Source organism: Monodelphis domestica, chromosome 3 (assembly GCF_027887165.1).
Source record: "Monodelphis domestica isolate mMonDom1 chromosome 3, mMonDom1.pri, whole genome shotgun sequence".
Taxonomy (NCBI): Eukaryota; Metazoa; Chordata; class Mammalia; order Didelphimorphia; family Didelphidae; genus Monodelphis; species Monodelphis domestica.
In genome coordinates, this window is record NC_077229.1 from 21,834,915 (window position 1) to 21,853,839 (window position 18,925).

The following is an 18,925-nucleotide window of genomic DNA, read 5'->3' on the forward strand; positions in this document are numbered from 1 at the left end:
TTAACAATGTATAAAACTGGGTTATATAGCAGTGGAATATAGCTGGAGTTGCATTTGTGAGGGGAGCCTCGGATTCAAATTCTGCCTTTGATTCTTACTGGCTGCTTGATAGGTCCCAGCCTCAGTTTCCTCCTCCATAAAATGGGGATAATAATTAACTGTGGTACCTACTTCACAAGGTTGTTGTGAAGGATGAATGATAGCAAATGCTTTGTAAACTTTTAGAGTATTCTATACATGTCTGTTATTAATAATATTCTTAATGATAATATTAATGTTTAAAGATGAGTCTCCCCCATTATTTTCAGATGGAGAAACTGAGACCCAGAAAAACCTGGGTGCTCTTGTTCACCCCAGGAATAAAGTGGGTTCCCTTTGCCTGCTTTTGGAAAGGACGATGAAGGTGAAATATTTGATTATTTCTATTGTGTGCTCTGAGGTCTTCCTCTACCCCAGTTCTTCCTGGACTCAATTCCCCATTGGGTTAGACCCTGGAGGGAATCTTGCCGCTCAACAAGCATTTATTAAGCACCCACTGCAATCAGCTATTGAATGTACAAGGACAAAAATCGACCTGTGCCCAGCCTCCAAGAACCACATCTCATTGTTCTACACCCTCCATTCTAGAGGAGAAAATTAAGGCTCAGAGTAAAGTGTCTTGTCCAAGGTCTCACAGCTTTGCCAGCAGGACTGCCCCCTGGTTTCTGTGAAGAGCTTCAGGCTAGACTTTGGGGGAACCAGGGCTTTCCCTCAGGAGAGGCTTGGAGCCCATGGAGAAAACACTGGGCCTGGAGTCAGGAAGACTGGATTTAAAATCTAGCTTCAGATGCTAACTAGCTTTGTGACCCTAAGCAAGTCACTTCTCTGTCTATCTCAGTTTCCTCAGCTGTAAAATGGGAATCATCATACACCTCCCTTCTGGATCATTAAACAGCACCTCCCTTCCAGGTTGCACATCATAGGCACTTCCTACGGAAAGGATCTGCTTTGGGACAGGCCTGCCTGGCTGTTTATCTTGGGCATTTCCAGGGTTAATAAGTGACTAGAGTTTGAAGTCCAAGAACAAAGGTCTTTGTGCATGTAAACAGGGCAGGGATTCATCCCTGCCACCACCTCCTCTCTGGGTGACAAACAGGCTCTTTACCTTCTGAATAGGAAGGAAAAGCAAAAACTGTCCAACCCCCAGCCAAAGGTCATGGTGACCAGCTCAGCACAGCAGCACCTCACAAGGCCTCCCCAAGGCAGCTTCTCTGACACTGAGGCCAAGGTCTGCGGCTATGAAGTACCAGTCAGGGCAGTGTGGTCCCAGCCCCTGGCAGGCACTTATGGGGAGAGAGCTGGGCCGGAGGTGAGGCCTGGCCTCTAGCCTGCTTCTCTGAATTAGCTGTGAGACCTCCTCTCTTGAAGGGAACCTCCTCTGTCTAACCCCCCACCCCCAGCTCTGCCTTCCCCTATTCTAGTCCCCCTCCCTTCCCTGACATCCCTTGTTCTAAGGCCCCTCCCAGCCCTAACATCCCTTGTTCTAAAGCTCCTTCCAGCTCTGACACCCCCTATTCTAAGACCCCTCCCTTCCCTGACATCCCCTGTTCTAAGCCCCATCCCAGCCCTAACATCCCTTGTTCTAAGGCCCCTCCCAGCTCTGACACCCCCTATTCTAAGACCTCTCCCTTCCCTGACATCCCTTGTTCTAAGGCCCCTCCCAGCCCTAACATCCCTTGTTCTAAAGCTCCTTCCAGCTCTGACACCCCCTATTCTAAGACCCCTCCCTTCCCTGACATCCCCTGTTCTAAGCCCCCTCCCAGCCCTAACATTCTTGTTCTAAGGCCCCTCCCAGCTCTGGCACCCCCTATTCTAAGACCCCTCCCTTCCCTGACATCCCCTGTTCTAAGCCCCCTCCCAGCCCTAACATCCTTGTTCTAAGGCCCCTCCCAGCTCTGACACCCCCTATTCTAAGACCCCTCCCTTCCCTGACATCCCCTGTTCTAAGCCCCCTCCCAGCCCTAACATTCTTGTTCTAAGGCCCCTCCCAGCTCTGGCACCCCCTATTCTAAGACCCCTCCCTTCCCTGACATCCCCTGTTCTAAGCCCCCTCCCAGCTCTAACATCCCTTGTTCTAAGGCCCCTCCCAGCTGACACTCCCTATTCTAAGAGATCTGACATCCCCTGTTCTAAAGCCCATTCCAGCTCTTCTGAACCCCCTTTTTCATAGTATTCTGACACTCATTCTTTTTTTATTGAAATTTTTTATTTAATTAATTAATTTAGAATATTTTCCCATGGTTACATGATTCATGTTCTTTCCCTCTCCTCCTCCCCCTACCCTCCACCCCTAGTAACCGACTTGGCAATTCCATTGGGTTTTACATGTCATTGATCAAGACCTATTTCCATATTATTGATAATTGCACTAGGGTGATCATTTAGAGTCTCCATCCCCAGTCATATCCCCATCGACCCATGTGATCGAGCAGCTGTTTTTCTTCGGTGTTTCCACTCCCACAGTTCTTCCTCTGGATGTGGATAGTTTCTTTCTCATAAGTCCCTCAGGATTGTCCTGGATCATTGCATTGCTGCTAGTAGAGAAGTCCATTACATTTGATTGTGCCACAATGTATCCATCTCTGTGTACAATGTTCTTTCACTGCATCAATTCCTGGAGGTCCTTTCAGTTTACGTGGAATCCCTCCAGTTCTGACACTCATTCTTAAGTGGTTAGAGGTTCTCAAGTAGGGTTTTTGTTTGCTTGTTTGTTAACCATTACCATAGTCTTAGAATCAATACTTAGTATCAGTTCCAAGGCAGAAGAGCAGGAAGAGCTAGATAATGGGGATTAAGGGATTTGCCCAGAGTTACACAGCTAGGAAGTGTTTGAGGTCACATTCGAACCTAGGACTTCACATTTCTAGGCCTGGCTATCTCCACTGAGCTGCCTAGCTACGCTTTCAAGCAGGAGTTCTTAACCCAGGGTTCATAAACATTTAAAAAATCTTTTGTTGGGTGCCTCGCATGTATAATTGGTTTCCTGTATAATTCTATGTCTCTGATGCATTTAAAAATGTGAACATTCAGGGGATGTTTAGGTTATTCAGGGCATGTAGAGAGCACTAGCTTGGGTTCAGGAATATCAGAGTCCAAAGGAAGGGTTGGCGTTAGCAAGGAGAGACACCATGTCCTACCTGTAGAAAAGAAGTGAGAGATCAGTGAGGGGTAAATGTGGCAGCTTGTTCTTCATTTATTTTTTCAGTCATGTCTGACTCTCCATGACCCCCTCTGGGATTTTCTTGGCAAAGATACTGGAGTGGTTTGCCATTTCCTTCTCCAGCTCATTTTTACAGATAAGAAAACTGAGGCAGAGTTAAGTGACTTGCCAAGGGTCACACAGCTAAAGTACTGGAGTGGTTTGCCTTTTCCTTCTCCAGCTCATTTTAACAGATAAGATAACTGGGGCAAATTTGACTTATCCAGGGTCATGCTAGGAAGTGTTTGAGGTTAAATTTGAACTTGGGTCTTCTTTACTCAAGACCTGGCACTTTCTACACTATAGCACCATCTAGCTGGCCTCAAACGTCTCTGGTCAGTAGGAGCTAATCTCTACTGAGTCATAGGGGAGTGAGACTGGAGATGGGGGATTGGGACAACTGCTATGGGGGGAGAGTATGATGAGGAGATAATAGTCTGAGGGCTGGAAGAGACCTTAAAGTCTGTCATCTGCTCCAACATACTCATTTTCCTGAAGAGGAAACTTGAGACAGAATAGCTCAGTGACTTACCCAAGGTCACATAGCTGGTAAGTATCTGAGATAGGGCTCTAACACAAGCCCTCTTGCCTCCAAAGTGCTCTATCCGCCACATGAGATAAATGAAGGGATAAAGCATTTTCTAATAAGCATTTACTATGTGCACAAGAATGTGTGCAGGGATGGGAATACAAACTGGAAAGTCAAGCTGATCCCTGCCCTCAAGGAGCTTACATTCTAATGCTGGGGAGACAACACCCAGGGAAGGTTTCAGCCACAAGTCCAATGGAAAGATGCCAAGTCTTCTGGTGCCCAGAACTTTCTGGGTTTTCAGAACATGAGGCTGTAATACCTCTAGGAGTAATTCTCTTCTTTTTAAAAGTCCTTAAGTTCTGTCTTAATATCATTTCTAAGACAAGGGTGTCAAGGGCTAGGCAATCGAGGTTCAGTGACTTGCCCAAGGTCACACCAGATTTGAACCCAGGTCTTCCTGACTCTAGGCCTGATTTCTATTCATTGTGTTACCTAGATGCCCCTAGGAGCAGTTTCTGAGCTACATCCCCATTGGGGTGGCCTCCTAGGAAGATGGCTGCGGGGATCAGACTGGCTGTACAGCTTTTCCCAAGGCTCTGGGGCTCAGACCTCTAGACTGCAGCAGGGTCTGAGAGGAGGCCTCCATGGTCAAGGTGATGTTAGAAGGTGGTTTGACTAGATAAAATTACTCAATAATCAACAGATAAAGGGAAATCTGCATAGGGAGAAGGCTCAATCGAAGTCTGATGACATTAATTCCTAGATCTGTATCAGGCCTCATCTATGGGGTTTTGTACTTTCCAGTTGAAAGATCACTGGTTTGGGGGTGGGATGGAAATCAAGAGGAAGGCAGCTAATCTAGGATTAAGTATTATCAGGATGTAATGAGGTCAGGAAGCAGTAGAGTTAAGTGGAAAAAGTGTTGGATTTGGATCCAGAGGTCCTGGGTTCAAATCTTGCCCTAGCACCTGGGCTTTCTTTTCCATGTCTTTGTTTTTTTTTTATCTGTAAAATGGAGGGGTTGGACTAAAGGACCCTCAAGGCCCCTTCCATCTCTAGCTTTCTGATCTCTGATTTTAGCTTTGTGACCCTGGACAAGTCACTTAACCCTGTTATCCTGTGTACTGTCTATGACCTATAATACTTGAAATCCTACAAATTTACCTGTGGGTAAATCACTTTCCCTTTTTGGGCCTCAATTCCTCATCCATAAAATGAGGGCATTGAATCCAACCACCCCAGAGGTCCCTTCCAGCTCTAAGCCTGAGATTCCATAGATAGAATTGGGACAGAGAGGAAAAGATTATTCATCTGTCAGCCATGACTCTCTGACATCCCTGCTTTCTCAGGACCTACTCGAAAGACAGAGAAAGCAGCTGGTTCCGGTCCCTCTTTGTCCACAAAGTAGATCCCCGGAAGGATGCCCATTCTACCCTCCTGTCAAAGAAGGAGACCAGCAACCTGTACAAGATTCAGTGTGAGTATCTTCCCCTTCTCTCTTCTCACTTCTCTTCCCTTCTCTTTACTTTCCCTCCCTGTTGGAGGTTCCTGGGTTCCTTTTTCAGGGATCAGGTAGAACCTTTGGGCTCATAAATAAGACATTATTTTATAAGTTCAACATGAGTTCATATTCCTGAGGGGCAGTGTGGTAGTCAGGAAGAGTTGGCTTTTAAGTCCTGCCTCTGATTTATACTGGATATGTGACCTTGGTCAAGTCACTTCCAAGGAGCTCTCGAAGCCTGTGAGTTGTCAATTGGTAGTCATGGAGGGAACTTCCACACATAAAATTGACATGTCTGGGTCATCTTTCCCTGATAAATAACAATGATCTGTGTATGTCCCCTAAAGCCTTCTGCCTAAACTTGACTAGGTGGTTACTCTGGCCTTTGGAAGGCTAAATCAGCAGTAGGTAAGCTCTGCCAAGTCCTTACCAATCAATTCATTGGAAAACATTTTATTAAGCGCCTCTTCCAGTCAGGAAAGGCTTTGGAGAAGCCCTTTAGCCTTCCCCAGGAAGCCCTCTTACCCTTCTTAATTCTAGTGCCTTCCCTCTTGATTTCCTGTATCTCCTCTCTTTACTTTGTACGTAGTTGTGTGCATGTTGTCTTCCTTATTAGGCTGTAAGCTCCTTGGAGGCAGGGACTCCTTTTGCCTTTTTTGGATGCCTAGCACTCAGCGCAATGTCTGGCACATAGTAGGCATTTGATTATTGACTGACCTGAAGTCCAGAGAAGAGAAGTGACTTCCCCAGGTCACACAGATGTTAAGTGTCTGACCCCAGGTCTTCCTAATTCCCCAAATCCAGAACTCTGTCCACAGCACCATGGAGGCATCCCTGCCCTCAAGGAGCTGGTATTCCTTCCATTGGTGTAATTCCTTGTGCTTATCACTACTTGTCTCTCTATGGCCCTTTGGGACACCTGAGGCTCCAGCATGCACTGGTGTTCTCCATGATCACCACTGGTGAACATTCCTGGAAGCAGGACTTTAGTGTTAAGGAGAAGAATGGGCCCATCAGAGGCTTGGAGGACAGGGAATGCTTGGTTAACTTTTGTCTTTGTACCCTAGGGCTGAGGTTTGTGCCAATTCAATTCAGTTCAGTAAACATTTTTAAGTACCTTCTGTGCCAGGCACTGTATTTAACTGCTGGGGATACAAATAAGAAAAAAGATTATCCCTGCCCTCAAGGAGCTTACAACCAAATAAAGGAAGTTTTGTTGTTCTTCACTTGTGTCCAATTCTGTAACACCATTTGGGATTTTCTTGGCAGAGATACTGGAGTGGTTTGCCATTTCCTTCTCCAGCTCATTTTACAGATGAGGAAACTGAGGCAGAGTTAAGTGACTTGCCCAGGGTCACACAGTAAATATTTGGACTCCATGTGGATTTTTCTTGACTAAGATACTGAAGTGGTTTGCCATTTCTTTCTCCAGCTCGTTTTACAGATGAGGAAACTGAGGCAAAGAGGGTCAAGTGACTTATCCAAGGTCACACAGCTAGAAAGTATCTCAGTCCAAATTTGAACTCAAAGAACTGAGTCTTCCTGATTCTACTCCTGGTACTCTATCCACTATGCCATCTAGGTGCCTTAGTCAGAAAGATCTGAAATCAAATCCAGCCTCAGATCCTTACTAGCCTGTGTGAACCTGGGCAAGTCACTTCAATTCTAACTGCCTCAGTTTCCTCATCTATAAAATGGGATGCAGAACAATCATTGCACTTACCTCCTGGGGTTGCTAACTAAGTCTTCTGCAAGGTGAGTGGAGCCTTAGCCATTGCATCCTTTTTCTAACAGACATTTCTTATTTCTCCCATGCCCTTTCCTTTTTTTAATTTTTAAACCTTTACCTTCCATCAAGGCAGAAGAGTGGTAAGGGCTAGGCAATGGGGGTCAAGTGACTTGCCCAGGGTCACACAGCTAGGAAGTGGCTGCGGCCAGATTTGAACCCAGGACCTCCCATCTCTAACCTTTTCTTTTATAATAATAACAGAAGCCTATTTCCATAGGGCTTGAAGGTTTCCTAAACCCATGATTCTTTAAGGCTTGTCAAGTTTTCCATGTTATTGCAATTGATCTTATTTCAAATATTTATCTGAATGTCTTAGTGGACGTTTAGTTTGGAACTTGCTAGAGACGAGGATCTGAATGAGAAATCTCTAGTTTCTGAGTAAAGGTTAGCAAGTGTTGTCTTTGGCAAATCACTTCCTGTCTGTGGGTCTCTTTCTGCACAGGCGGCATAAATGGATGATGGCCTTTGGGGAGCCTGAGAGCTCTGATGACGACAGTGAGTGTGGCTAGCAGTTATGGAGCACTAACTCTATGCCAAGCTATTGACAAATAAGGTCTCATTTGATCCTCACAACAACCCTGGGAAATGGCTGCTCTTAACCCCATTTTATAGCTGAGAACACCGAAGCATATGACATTGATATTGTATCCTCAGGTCTGCAAAGAGCTTCCCATACATCCTCTCTTCCCAGCCTCATAGCAACCCTTTGAAGGAGGCACTACAAGTCTTCTGATCTTCATTTTACAAGTGAGGAAACTGAGGCCCAGAGATGATGTGTTCGCATAGCCAAGAAGTGTCAGGGAGGGGATTTGACCCTAGTTCTTCTTTCCTGACTCCATATCTAATGCACTTAAAAAAAACCCAAAATCTTTTACCTTCCATCTTAGAATCAATACTATTTATATTAGTTCTAAGACAGAAGAATGGTAACGGTTAGGCAAATGGGGTTAAATGACTGGCCCAGGGTCACACCGCAAGTAAGCATTTCTGTCTAGATTTGAACCCAGGACTTTTATCTATAGACCTGGCTCTTAATCCATTGAGCTACCCAGCTGCCCCCTAATGCATTTTTAGCTCTAAATTTTGGACAGTTTCTTCTCTCCTCTTTTCCCAAGTCAATCCTTTTGGGTTTGCCCCTGTTTACACAAATCCCCAAATAATTGGCTCTTCTCTGATTGGTTTATTACAGTTCACAATGTGAAGCCTGAGTGCCTGGATGCCTACAACAGCCTGACGTGAGTCTTCTTCCCTCTTTTTGTTCTTTTGGCCCTGACAGGCCAAAGTGTCCAGCCCAAGCTTGTGGCCTCTGCCCACCTTCCAGTGCCAACGCTTGTCCCCAGCCTCCTCTTGCTGCCACATCATTTCAATGCATCCAACTGAGGTTTATAAAGTCAGTCCTGCATGCCAGACACAATGTGTTAAGGCATTCCCTGTCCTCAAAGGGCTTATATTCTATTGCTATGTCCACATACATGAAGACAAAATGTGTACAAAGCAACTTTGATTCTACGGGGTGGGAGATGATAATCTCTGCTAGACGGCACTTGAGAGCTGAGTCTGGAAGGTATCTAGAGAGCTTCCGGTCATGGGGCACAGCCTGTGCATAGATATGGAGGCTGGAGATGGGATATTATGTATAAGGACAGGAAAAAGACTGAGTAAGTAGAGGAATATATTATTAGCCTAGTTAGGGAGGGAAGGTGAGAGGGGGGGGGGAGGGAGAGAGAGAGACAGAGAGACAGAGACAGAGACAGAGAGAGGAGAGAGAAGAGAAGAGAATAGAGGAAAGAGAGAAGAAAGAAGAGAGAGCAGAGAGAGGGAGAGAGAGAGAGAGAGAGAGGTAGGGGGAGGGAGAGGGAGAGAGAGGAGAGAGGAGAGAAGAGAATAGAGGAAAGAGAGAAGAAAGAAGAGAGAGCAGAGAGAGGGAGAGAGAGAGAGAGAGAGGTAGGGGGAGGGAGAGGGAGAGAGAGGAGAGAGGAGAGGAGAGAGAAGAGAAGAGAATAGAGGAAAGAGAGAATAAAGAAGAGAGAGCAGAGAGAGGAGGGGAGAAGAGGAGAGAGAAGAGAATAGAGGAAAGAGAAAAGAAAGAAGAGAGAGAAGAGAGAGAGGAGAGAGAAAAGGAGAAGAGAGAGAGAGGAGAGAAGAGAATAGAGGAAAGAGAAAGAAGAAAGAGGAGAGAGAGAGGAGAGAGAAAGAGAGAATTAAGTGCTTTTCCAGCATAAGCTGCTGAGAAAATTCTTGCCTGCATTGGGAAAGTCTGGGACTGCCCTCTTCCCAAGGAAATCCAGTTTCCGATATCCCTTTCAAAAGAAATCAAATTGAATATGTTTTCCCCTTCCCATTTAATTTATTATAAGATTACAGAGCTAGAAGAAAAGACCCTAGAGACCATCCTGGCCCAATCCTGACATTTTTACAGAGGGAGAAACTGAGATCTAGAGAGGGCAAATAATTTGTCCAAAGTCATACCAGGAGTAACTGGCAAAGCTGGGATTCGGACTTGGGCACACGTTCCAAAGTTTTCTGTTGTTCCCCATCCCCAAAGCCACAGCCCAGCTCCAGAATGGATGGAAATATTTCCTCTAGTCATGTGCTTCATCAGTACATCCCAAGAGCTGAGGGCAGACAGAGAGGGGGAAATATGGTGCTTTGGGGGAGCCTCCTCAGGCTGCGCTTCCAAGAAGCCATACACCTTTGGGCTCACTCCAGCCATAAAATTCTTTGGGGCAAGCTGTACTCTTTATATTTCTATTGAGATGAAAATATGTATCCATTGAAATGGAGACAAAATATATACAAATCATTTTGGTTGTGTTGATTTTTTTTGGCTCCCTCCACACAACTAGAGTTGCTTTCCACGAATATCGTAGGGATTTGTAATTTTTCGACCCAAATATGACTCCTTAGTTAATTTAGGGCCTGAAGCCCAGAGAGGTGAAGGTTTTCCCAAACTCACATAGCCAGTAGGAAGTCCTTCGTAGGTCTAAACCTACAAGTTACTGCTGAGGCCATATAGATGGATCTTCTCATTTTACTCATGGGGAGACTGAGGCCCAGAGAAGTTGGTTGATTTGCCTTTGGTCCCATAGGAAAGTGACAGAGCCTGGATTTAAGCCAAAGCCTTTCTGACTCTAAGCCCAGTCTCCTCTCTGGTTTACCAAACTGCTCTTAGGTCTTAAGGTTAGAAACAGAATCTGTCATATACCCTCTTCAACTTAAGGAGTCTGATATATTTAGATGGATGCAGGCTGAGGGAGGAAATGGAACAATTGATGGAGGCTCTGTGAATCCCCTTTTGATTTTCTGGAATTTGGGGGTGAGTTTTCCCCTCCTTCCTTTTAAATCAATGAATGAATAGCTCACAGTCATATTGCTCCATCCGGGTCATGGGACACTTCCTCCAGCGATCCTTGTGAGGTGGATGATTAAGTACTGCCTCCCCCCTTTCCACCCCCCCCCTCCATGGGACTTAGTGGATAGAGAATTATTCTCAAAGTCAAGAAGCCTGGGGTCCTGCCTGTGAGACTGGCTTTTTGAGCCCAGGAAGGTTACTTAAATTTTCAGTGCTCTAGATAATTCTCTAACACTATAAGCTAAGAGACAAATCCTGCATTGTGAGAGGGAGTTTTCTTCTGGGAATTCAAAATACCAAGGAAAGCACAAGTCTAGGCCAAAACAAAACAAAACAAAAGAAAGGAAAGGAAAAGAAAAGAAAATATCCCCATTTCGTTGATTAGAAAACTAAGGCTCAAGAAAGTGAACCTAAATTGCCAAAGATAATAGAAGTGGTAGAAGGAAGGATTACATTGTTTGGGATCAGGACCATTTCCTATTGAATGCCCAGGGCTAGATGGCAGTAAAAAAGGGAGATGGATACCCAGCTACATCCTCCTCTGACCAGGCTGGGTCTTTTGTGACTGGGGAGAGAAAACAGGGCCCTAATTTATCCTCATCTTTTTGCTTTTTGCAGGGAAGCAGTACTCCCCAAGCTTCACCTGGACCCAGACTACCCTTGTGCCCTGGTAGGGAACTGGAATACCTGGTATGGGGAGCAAGACCAGGCAGGTAAGCCCTCAGCTTTAGCCTGGAGGATCAGAACTAGTGCCCAGTGTCTCCAAGACCTCCCCCTTCCCTCACCCCAGAACTCACTCCAACTGTCTCGCCAATGACCCCTGCTTTTCTTTCCCTGGATGGACACTGAACCTCCATTTTTATCCCTGGCAGAGGGAACCCAGGCATCACTCTCCACTCTGACCTTTCTCAAAGGTGGGCATCCTATGCCTCCCAGACCTTGCCATCTAGACTATAGTTGCACTCTTAGGACTTCTGGTCCTTTCCATCGGCCCTGTGGCTGCATTCTCTTACATGTATTTTCCCCAGCTAGAGTCTAAGTAAATTCTGTGAGGGTAGACACTTTTCTTCTTTTTCTCTTTATATCACCAACACTTAGCACAATGCTAGGCACATAGTAAGCCTTTAATATAGCTTTTCAGTCATTCTTCCATCCATTCATCTTCCTATTTTAGACACAAGGAAACTGAAGTTCAGAAGAAAGAAAAGCATAGAGTTTTAAAGCTATAAGGAATCATTGAGGTCATCTGGTCCACCCCATAATTTTACACAAGAGAACACTGAAGCCTCAAAGGGCCAAGTTATTTTCCTGTTACTTGACTCATAAATAGTAGAATTTCAACTTGACCTGGGGTAGTCATAGCACCTCTCAGATATGGAATAGAGAAGCCAAAGAAGGCATAAAGATCCCTTGGAACATTGAGTTGTTTCTTCCTTCCCTCAAATGCAGAAGACATTTTGGAAAGGACATTTTTAAGTTAGAGACCCTCCAGCGGATGACAGCCAGGATGGGGAATTGATCTCATGCAAAATGAGGATATGTTGAAGGAACTGAGGCTATTTAGCATGGGGAAGAAAAGACTCAGGGGAGACAGGACAGCTGTCTTCAGTTATTTGAAGGGTTACCATGAAAAAGAGATTGGCCTTGTTTTGCTTGGTCCCAGACGGAAGAACCAGTAGCAGTGGGAGCAAAGTACGAAGTGGCTGATTAAGGTTTGATATAAGGAAAAGTTACCTAACAGTTAGAGCTGTCCCCAACTGAGATGGGAAGTGGTGAACATCCCCTTATTAGAAGCAAGCAACAGTTGGAAGAACTTTGTGAGGGGAATTTACTCTGTATTTATTCTCTGTGCAAGACACCGAGTTAATGAAGTATTTCCACAGAGATAGGAAGATGGAGGTTCAAATCCCTCTTCTAACACATACTAGGCTGCATCACTGGGATAGATCACTTAGCTCTCAGTGCTCTGGACTAGGGGTGCCAAACTTCGATAGAAATGGGGGATCACAAAACCATATTTAAGGATTTTTACTGGATATATATTAATTTAGAAAACCACACACCAACACTATATATATTCTGTAGTATTTGGGGGCAACTGGGTAGTACAGTTGTTGGAACACCAGGCCTAGAGTCAGAAGACCTGAGTTCAAATTCAGTCCCAGGCACTTCATAGCTGTGTGACCATGGTCAAGTCATTTTATCTTATTGGCCTCAGTTTCCTCATGTATAAAATGAGCTGGAGAAGGAAATGGCAGACTATTCCAGGATCCTGATCAAGAAAACCCCAAATAGGGTCACAAAGAGTCAGACATGACTAAACATCAACAACATTGTATTTTTATTTATTTTGTTAAATATTTCCTAATTGCATTTTAATCTAGTTCCTGTGTTTGACACCTCTTCTCTAGACCACCTTCCATAACCATCATTTGAAGAGAAAGTGCCCATCTGCATTGGAAAGAGGGAGTTTCCTCATCTGGGAGTTCCCCATACCAACCTACCTCTGTTTATTTATATACATGTTTTTGACTCCCCAATAAAGTATAACACTTTTTGAAGGTAGGGATTGTTCCCCTTTTTGTCCTCATTATAGATCTGTAATCCTATGACTTCATTTTTTTTAAACAAACCAAAAAAACATCTTTCCAGGAGGACAATGGACTTAACACAATGGCTGACACATCATCCCTAATTTTTTCTAACCCTTACTTTCTGCCTTAGGAGCAACTCTTAAGACAGAAGGGCAAGGGCTATGCAATCTGGGTTAAGTGACTTATCCAGGGTCGCCTGTCTAGGAAGTGTCTGAGGCCAGATTTGAACCTAGGACCTCCCATCCCTAGGTGTGACTCTCAATCTACTGAGCCATCTAACTGTCCCCCTGAGGTCAGATTTGAACCCAGGTCTTCCCCTAGATCTGATGCTCATGCCACATAGCTGCCCCCCACATAATAGATCATTAAGAAATGCTTGCTGATTAGTTGATGTTTTAGACTAAATTCTTGTTCATGTCTGGCATAAGCTAAGACTAAGTGATTGCTTTCTTGCCAAAGATATCCCATAATCAATTGAAAGAGACTTAAAGGAGCATTTCATACTGAATAATGAGCCCCCACCTATGGCATCTCTGAAAAATAGTCATGTAGTCCTTCATTTGTTCAGTGAATTTTAGGTATGTAAATGAAGGACTTTGCAATGATCCCTGGGCTGTTTGATCTTGCCAGAGCTGCTCTGTGTTCCAGACTGCTGAGATAATTTTGAATCCTGTTTCTGTCACTTATTGAATCTGCTCTTCCTGCCAGCATAGTGTCGTTTGGAGACTTCATGAGGGTCCCTTTTGTGTCTATTCACAGAATTTCAGAGCTGAAAGGGCCCTCAGAAGATATCCAACCTAATCCACGCCCCAGAAATAATCCCTTCTACAATATCCCCAACAAGGGGTTATACAGCCTTTGCTTGAAAGCCTCTAGTGAGGAGGGGGAACCCATTTTTCCATGCTGCAGCCTCCATTTTTGGACAGCTCCAATTATTCGGAAGCTGAAATCTACCTTTCTGTAACTTTCGCTCACTGAATGAATAAATGAATGAATGAAAGGCTTTTATTAGATGCTTATGATGTACCAAGCACTGTTAAGGACTGGAAAATCAATTGGTTAATAAATATTAAGTATTAGTTCCCTACTGTGTGCCAGACAATCTTGTGGGTATTGGGAACACATATACGAAGAGTGAAATAACCCCTACTTGTAAGACACTTCCATTCTGATGGTGGTGACAAGTGTATATATAAATCTATGCAGCATTAATATAATGTGAATAAAAACAGGGGTAAGAAGGACTTCTACAATAGGATTTGGAAGGGAGACATAGAAGTATTAAAACAGTCACAGTCCCTGCCCTCAAGGAATTTGCATTCTAATGGGAGAAATCTTACATAGAGTGGATGTATATATACTTCCCTTAACTCCTCATTACCCCATACAAACCTCTCATTATCCCCTTGTTTTCCAAATCCTATTTCCTTTGCCAATAAATATTATAGTTGGGAGTCAGGAAGACTCATCTTCATGAGTTCAAATCTGGCCTCTGACACTTCCTAGCTGTGTGACCCTGGCCAAGTCACTTAACCCTGTTTATCTCAGTTTCCTCATCTGTAAAAATGAGCTAAAGAAGGAAAGGGCAAACTACTTCAATATCTTTGCCAAGAAAGACCCCAAATGGGGTTGTTAAGAGTTTGACATGACTGAAAAGCACAAAGAGAGGGGAGATAGCCAAACAGTAGGGGTGTTTCCATTTGGAAAGTTATATGAACGGGCAGCTAGGTGATTCAGTGAATTGACAGTTAGCTCTAGAAACTAGAGATTCTGGATTCAAATCTGGCCTCAGATACTTCCCAGCTCTGTGACCTTGTGCAAGTCACTTAACTCCCCTTTGCCTAGCCCTTATTACTCTTCTGCCTTGTGACCAATACACAGTATTGATTCTAAGACAGAAGGTAAGAGTGTTTGGTGTTTTTTTTTTTAAAGGAAAGATATAGGAATGGTGAGCAGAGAAGATTTAATCTGGCCTTTTCAGAATCAGTGACAGATGATTTTATTTTCTTCCAAAACTGGAGGGTAGTATTCAGTAGACACACCTGCAGTGGCATGTTGCCTAGTAAGATTGTGAATGAAATGAAGTGTAGTTGCAGTCAAACCCCCACATGTAGTGAGCAACTGAGGCCACTACCAGTTACCAGAAATTCTCCAAGAGAAGAGATCCACAAATGAAAGAGTTAAGTTCTTCTAGGACTTAGAGTCTGGATTGATCTGTATGTCAGCAGTTGAGATGTCTGTAGAGTCCATTGTTTGTATAATTCTGCCCACTGAGGCTGAGCAGTACAAGCCTAGTGCCTTTCCCCCATAACTTGAGTAGTATTTGAAGGACAGACTTTTTCGTGCCCTTTCCCACATCATTGGTAAGCAATGATTCCCCAGCCAAAGGAAGGACTCACAAGGATCACTGTTCAGGAATGCTGGGAGGTCCCGGGGCTGAAGATCTGGTTGGATGGGCCAATGGGCCAAGGGAGCAGTATTTGTTTGACATTCTTATTCACTTCTATCTCCTTACAGTGCACTTATGGCGATTCTCAGGAGGCTATCCTGCCCTCATGGACTGCATGAACAAACTCAAAGTGAACAAGGTAATCAGTCAACCAGCAAGCATTTATTAGGCATAATGCGCCACATACTGTGTATTTTTTTTAAGGGTAGGACTCATCATCATAGCTCACAGCTTTAAAATAAATAAGTAATAATCTTGAAAAGGAAGTATATTGCAACTGGCATTGGAACCAGCAAAGACCTGGGTTTGAGTCCTGCCTTTGATACATATTAGCTATGTGCCCCTGCGCCAGTCACTGTACAGTGCTCTAGGCCACTTTCTAACATCACAAATTGAAGAACAGTAGACAATCTGCATTGGAAGAGGAAATTTCCCCTCTTGGGAGTTACCTAAACTGATAAAATCACAGCCTCAGACCAAAAAAGAAAAATTATAAATTAAATAATTATTACACTCAGAGTCAGGAAGATATGGGCTCGGATCCTGCCTCTGACATATACTGGCTTTATGACTGTGGGCAAGTAATTTCTTTTCCTTCTTTGTAGAAAGTTTTGTTGTTGTTGCTGCTGCTTTTATATTTTTATGTCTTTGTTCTAATACTCATTGCTGGGTGGGGGAGGCTCGGAATAATTTCCTACTGGTAATTTGGTTTTCTTTTTGTTTTTAATCAAGTTAACTATGGTTTGTCTGCTTTATTAAAAAAATAACAAATCCTATTTACATTCAATGAGTTTTTACTTTCAATTTTTTGTTCAACTTATTTTCAGAATTTCTATTTTGGTGTTTAATTTGAGGTTTTTATTTTTTGCTTATTTTCTAATTTTTTAGTTGCATGCCCAATTTGTTGATTCGCTCTTTCTCTTTTTTACTGTTGAAAGTGTTTAGAGATATAAACTTTCCCCTAAGGACTGCTTTGGCTGCATCCCCAAAATTTTGGTATGTTGTCTTATTGTTGTGTTTATCTTTAATGAAATTATTGATTGTTTCTATGATTTGTTCTTTGACTCATCCATTCTTTAGGATTAAGTTACGTAGTCTCTTATTAATTTTTAATTGTTTCATCAGCTGCCCTTTATTGCAAATGATTTTTAGTGAATTGTGGTTTGTCCTTTATGATAAAAATTTTAATTATAGTATAGTGAAAGGTGCATTTAATAGTTCTGCTTTTCTGGTTTTTTTTAGTATGGATTTTATCTCCTAATATGGTCAATTTTTGTGAAGGAACCACATACCTCCCTCACTGAGAAATATATGTTCCTTTCTATTTGCATTCAGCAATCAAAAGAAGTCTATTTTATTTAACCTTTCTAAAATTCTATTCAGCTCCACTTCTTTTTTGTTTGTTTGTTTGTTTGTTTGTTTGTTTAGATTTGTAATAGGTTTGAGCCATTATTGTCTACCTTCCCACCCTAGTTTTAGTTTTACTGTATTTTTCTCCCTGTAATTCATTTAACTTTTCTTTTAAGAAGTTAGATGTTATAGCATTTGGAGCATTTATGTTTAGCATTGAAATTAATTAATTGTTTATGGCACCTTTTTGCAAGATGTAGTTTATCTTTTTCAGTTAGCTCTATTTTTTGCTATTGCTTTGTCTAAAATCATGATTGCAATCCCTGCTTTTTAAAAATTTCAGCATAAACATAACAGATTTTGCTCTAGACATCTATTTTAAGTCTCTGTATATTTTTCTTTGTCCAATATGTTTCTTATAACAGCATATTATTAGATTCTACTTTCTAATTCTGCTATCCTCTTCAGTTTTATAGGTAAGTTCATCCCATTCTCAGTTATGATTGTTAATTGTATATATCCTCCCATCTTCTTCTCGTTTACCTTTCTTTCTGTTTCTCATCCTTTTTAAGGGTTTGTTTTGCTTGAGACTATGCCTTCCTTTAATCTACCCTCCCTCAACCCAGATCCTAAGCCTAATTTCTCCTTTTTCTTTCTTGGTAATCTATTGAATGGAATGAATTATTGGACTCAACTGTGTGTGTATTCTATCCTCCCTATAAGAGTAAGTTTCAAATATCACCCACTCACTCCTGTTTCTTCTTTCTTATTGTATAGACTTTTATTTGCATATTCTAATTAAGTGAGATAATTTCCCCCATCCTTAGTCTCCCTTCCCTCCAATCTTTTCCATTCTTTTTTAAAGATAACTAAAACATAACAATCACTCCCATAGCTTCTATCTAATGACTCCCTCTATGACCACTGATTATGATAGCATTCCAAGGGAATACATGTTCTATCTCTCCATAATAGAATATAAAGCTTATCCTGGTTTAGTTTCTTATAATTGCTTACTCACATTTGCTTTTTTATGCTGTGTTTGTATTTCAAAGTTTTTATTAAGTGTTCTTATTTTTATCAGGAAGACAAAAAGTCCTCTTATTAATGGTTCATTCCCTTTTCTTCTCTCTCTCCCCTTCCATAGGATTATATTCAGGTTTGTTAAATAAATTACTCTAAGATGTAAGCCTATATCCTTTACCTTATGGAACATCATATTGCAAGCTCTCTGTGCCCTCTTAATGGTGGCCATTAAGTCTTATGTGATACTGATGTTGGCTCCTCAGCACTTGAATTCATTCCATCTGTTAGTAGTATTTTTTTCTTTTCACTCAAGTGCTCCAGATTTTGGCTTTGATATTTCTGGGAGTTTTCATTTCAGGGTTTCTTTTAGGACATGCTTGGTGGATTCTTTTTATTTCTACTTTGCCTTTTGGCTCTAAGAGATCAAGGAAGTTTTGTTTTAAGATTTGAGGTAAGATGTCTAGTCTCTTCTTTTGGTGATGGCTTTCAGTTAATCCAATGATTCTTAAATTATCTCTCCTTGATCTGCTTTCCAGGTTAATTGTTTTTCCTTTGAGATTTTCTCCCCCAACCCAGTCTTTTGTCTTTGTTTTAATGTTTCTTGTTGTCTTATCAATCAGTAAACATTTATTAAGCATCTTTTATGAGTCTGCACTCTGCCAAATGCTGGAGCCATTAGTGTTTGATTGGTTGATTCTAATTTACTGAGAGTTCCCCCCCCCCTTTGGTTAGGTTTTAGATCTCTTTGTTAAGCTGATAAATCTTTTTTCAAAGATCTCTTTTGTTTTTTTTTTTTTTACTTTTATCTTCTGAGAGCAGTAAAGGTTAAGCAATTGAGGTTCAATGGTTTTCCCATGTCACACAGCTCATTTGGTTTTTTAAATCATTTTTGGTTCTGCTGGGCAGCTAGGTGGCTCAATGGATTGAGAGCCAGGTGTAAATATGGGAAGTCCTAGGTTCAAATCTGGCCTTAGATACTTCTTTGTTATATGACCCTATGTGTTCTCCTCCACTCCTGAAGTCAGAGCCATACAGAAACAGTTTGTTTCTGAGCACATTCCTAGCTGAGTACAAAGCCTAGGACTTGCAACTAC

General features: G+C 42.5%; 1 protein-coding gene across 1 annotated transcript in view; it reads left to right on the forward strand.

Moving 5' to 3' along the window:
• NIPSNAP1 (nipsnap homolog 1) overlaps positions 1–18,925 on the forward strand; it is a 36,866-nt gene that overhangs the window by 8,288 nt on the left and 9,653 nt on the right. Inside the window, exons 2-5 of the mRNA XM_001380137.5 lie at positions 5,120–5,247; positions 8,250–8,295; positions 11,031–11,125; positions 15,524–15,594. Coding sequence (XP_001380174.3) covers positions 5,120–5,247; positions 8,250–8,295; positions 11,031–11,125; positions 15,524–15,594 — 340 coding nt within the window. The remainder of the gene's footprint in view (positions 1–5,119; positions 5,248–8,249; positions 8,296–11,030; positions 11,126–15,523; positions 15,595–18,925) is intronic.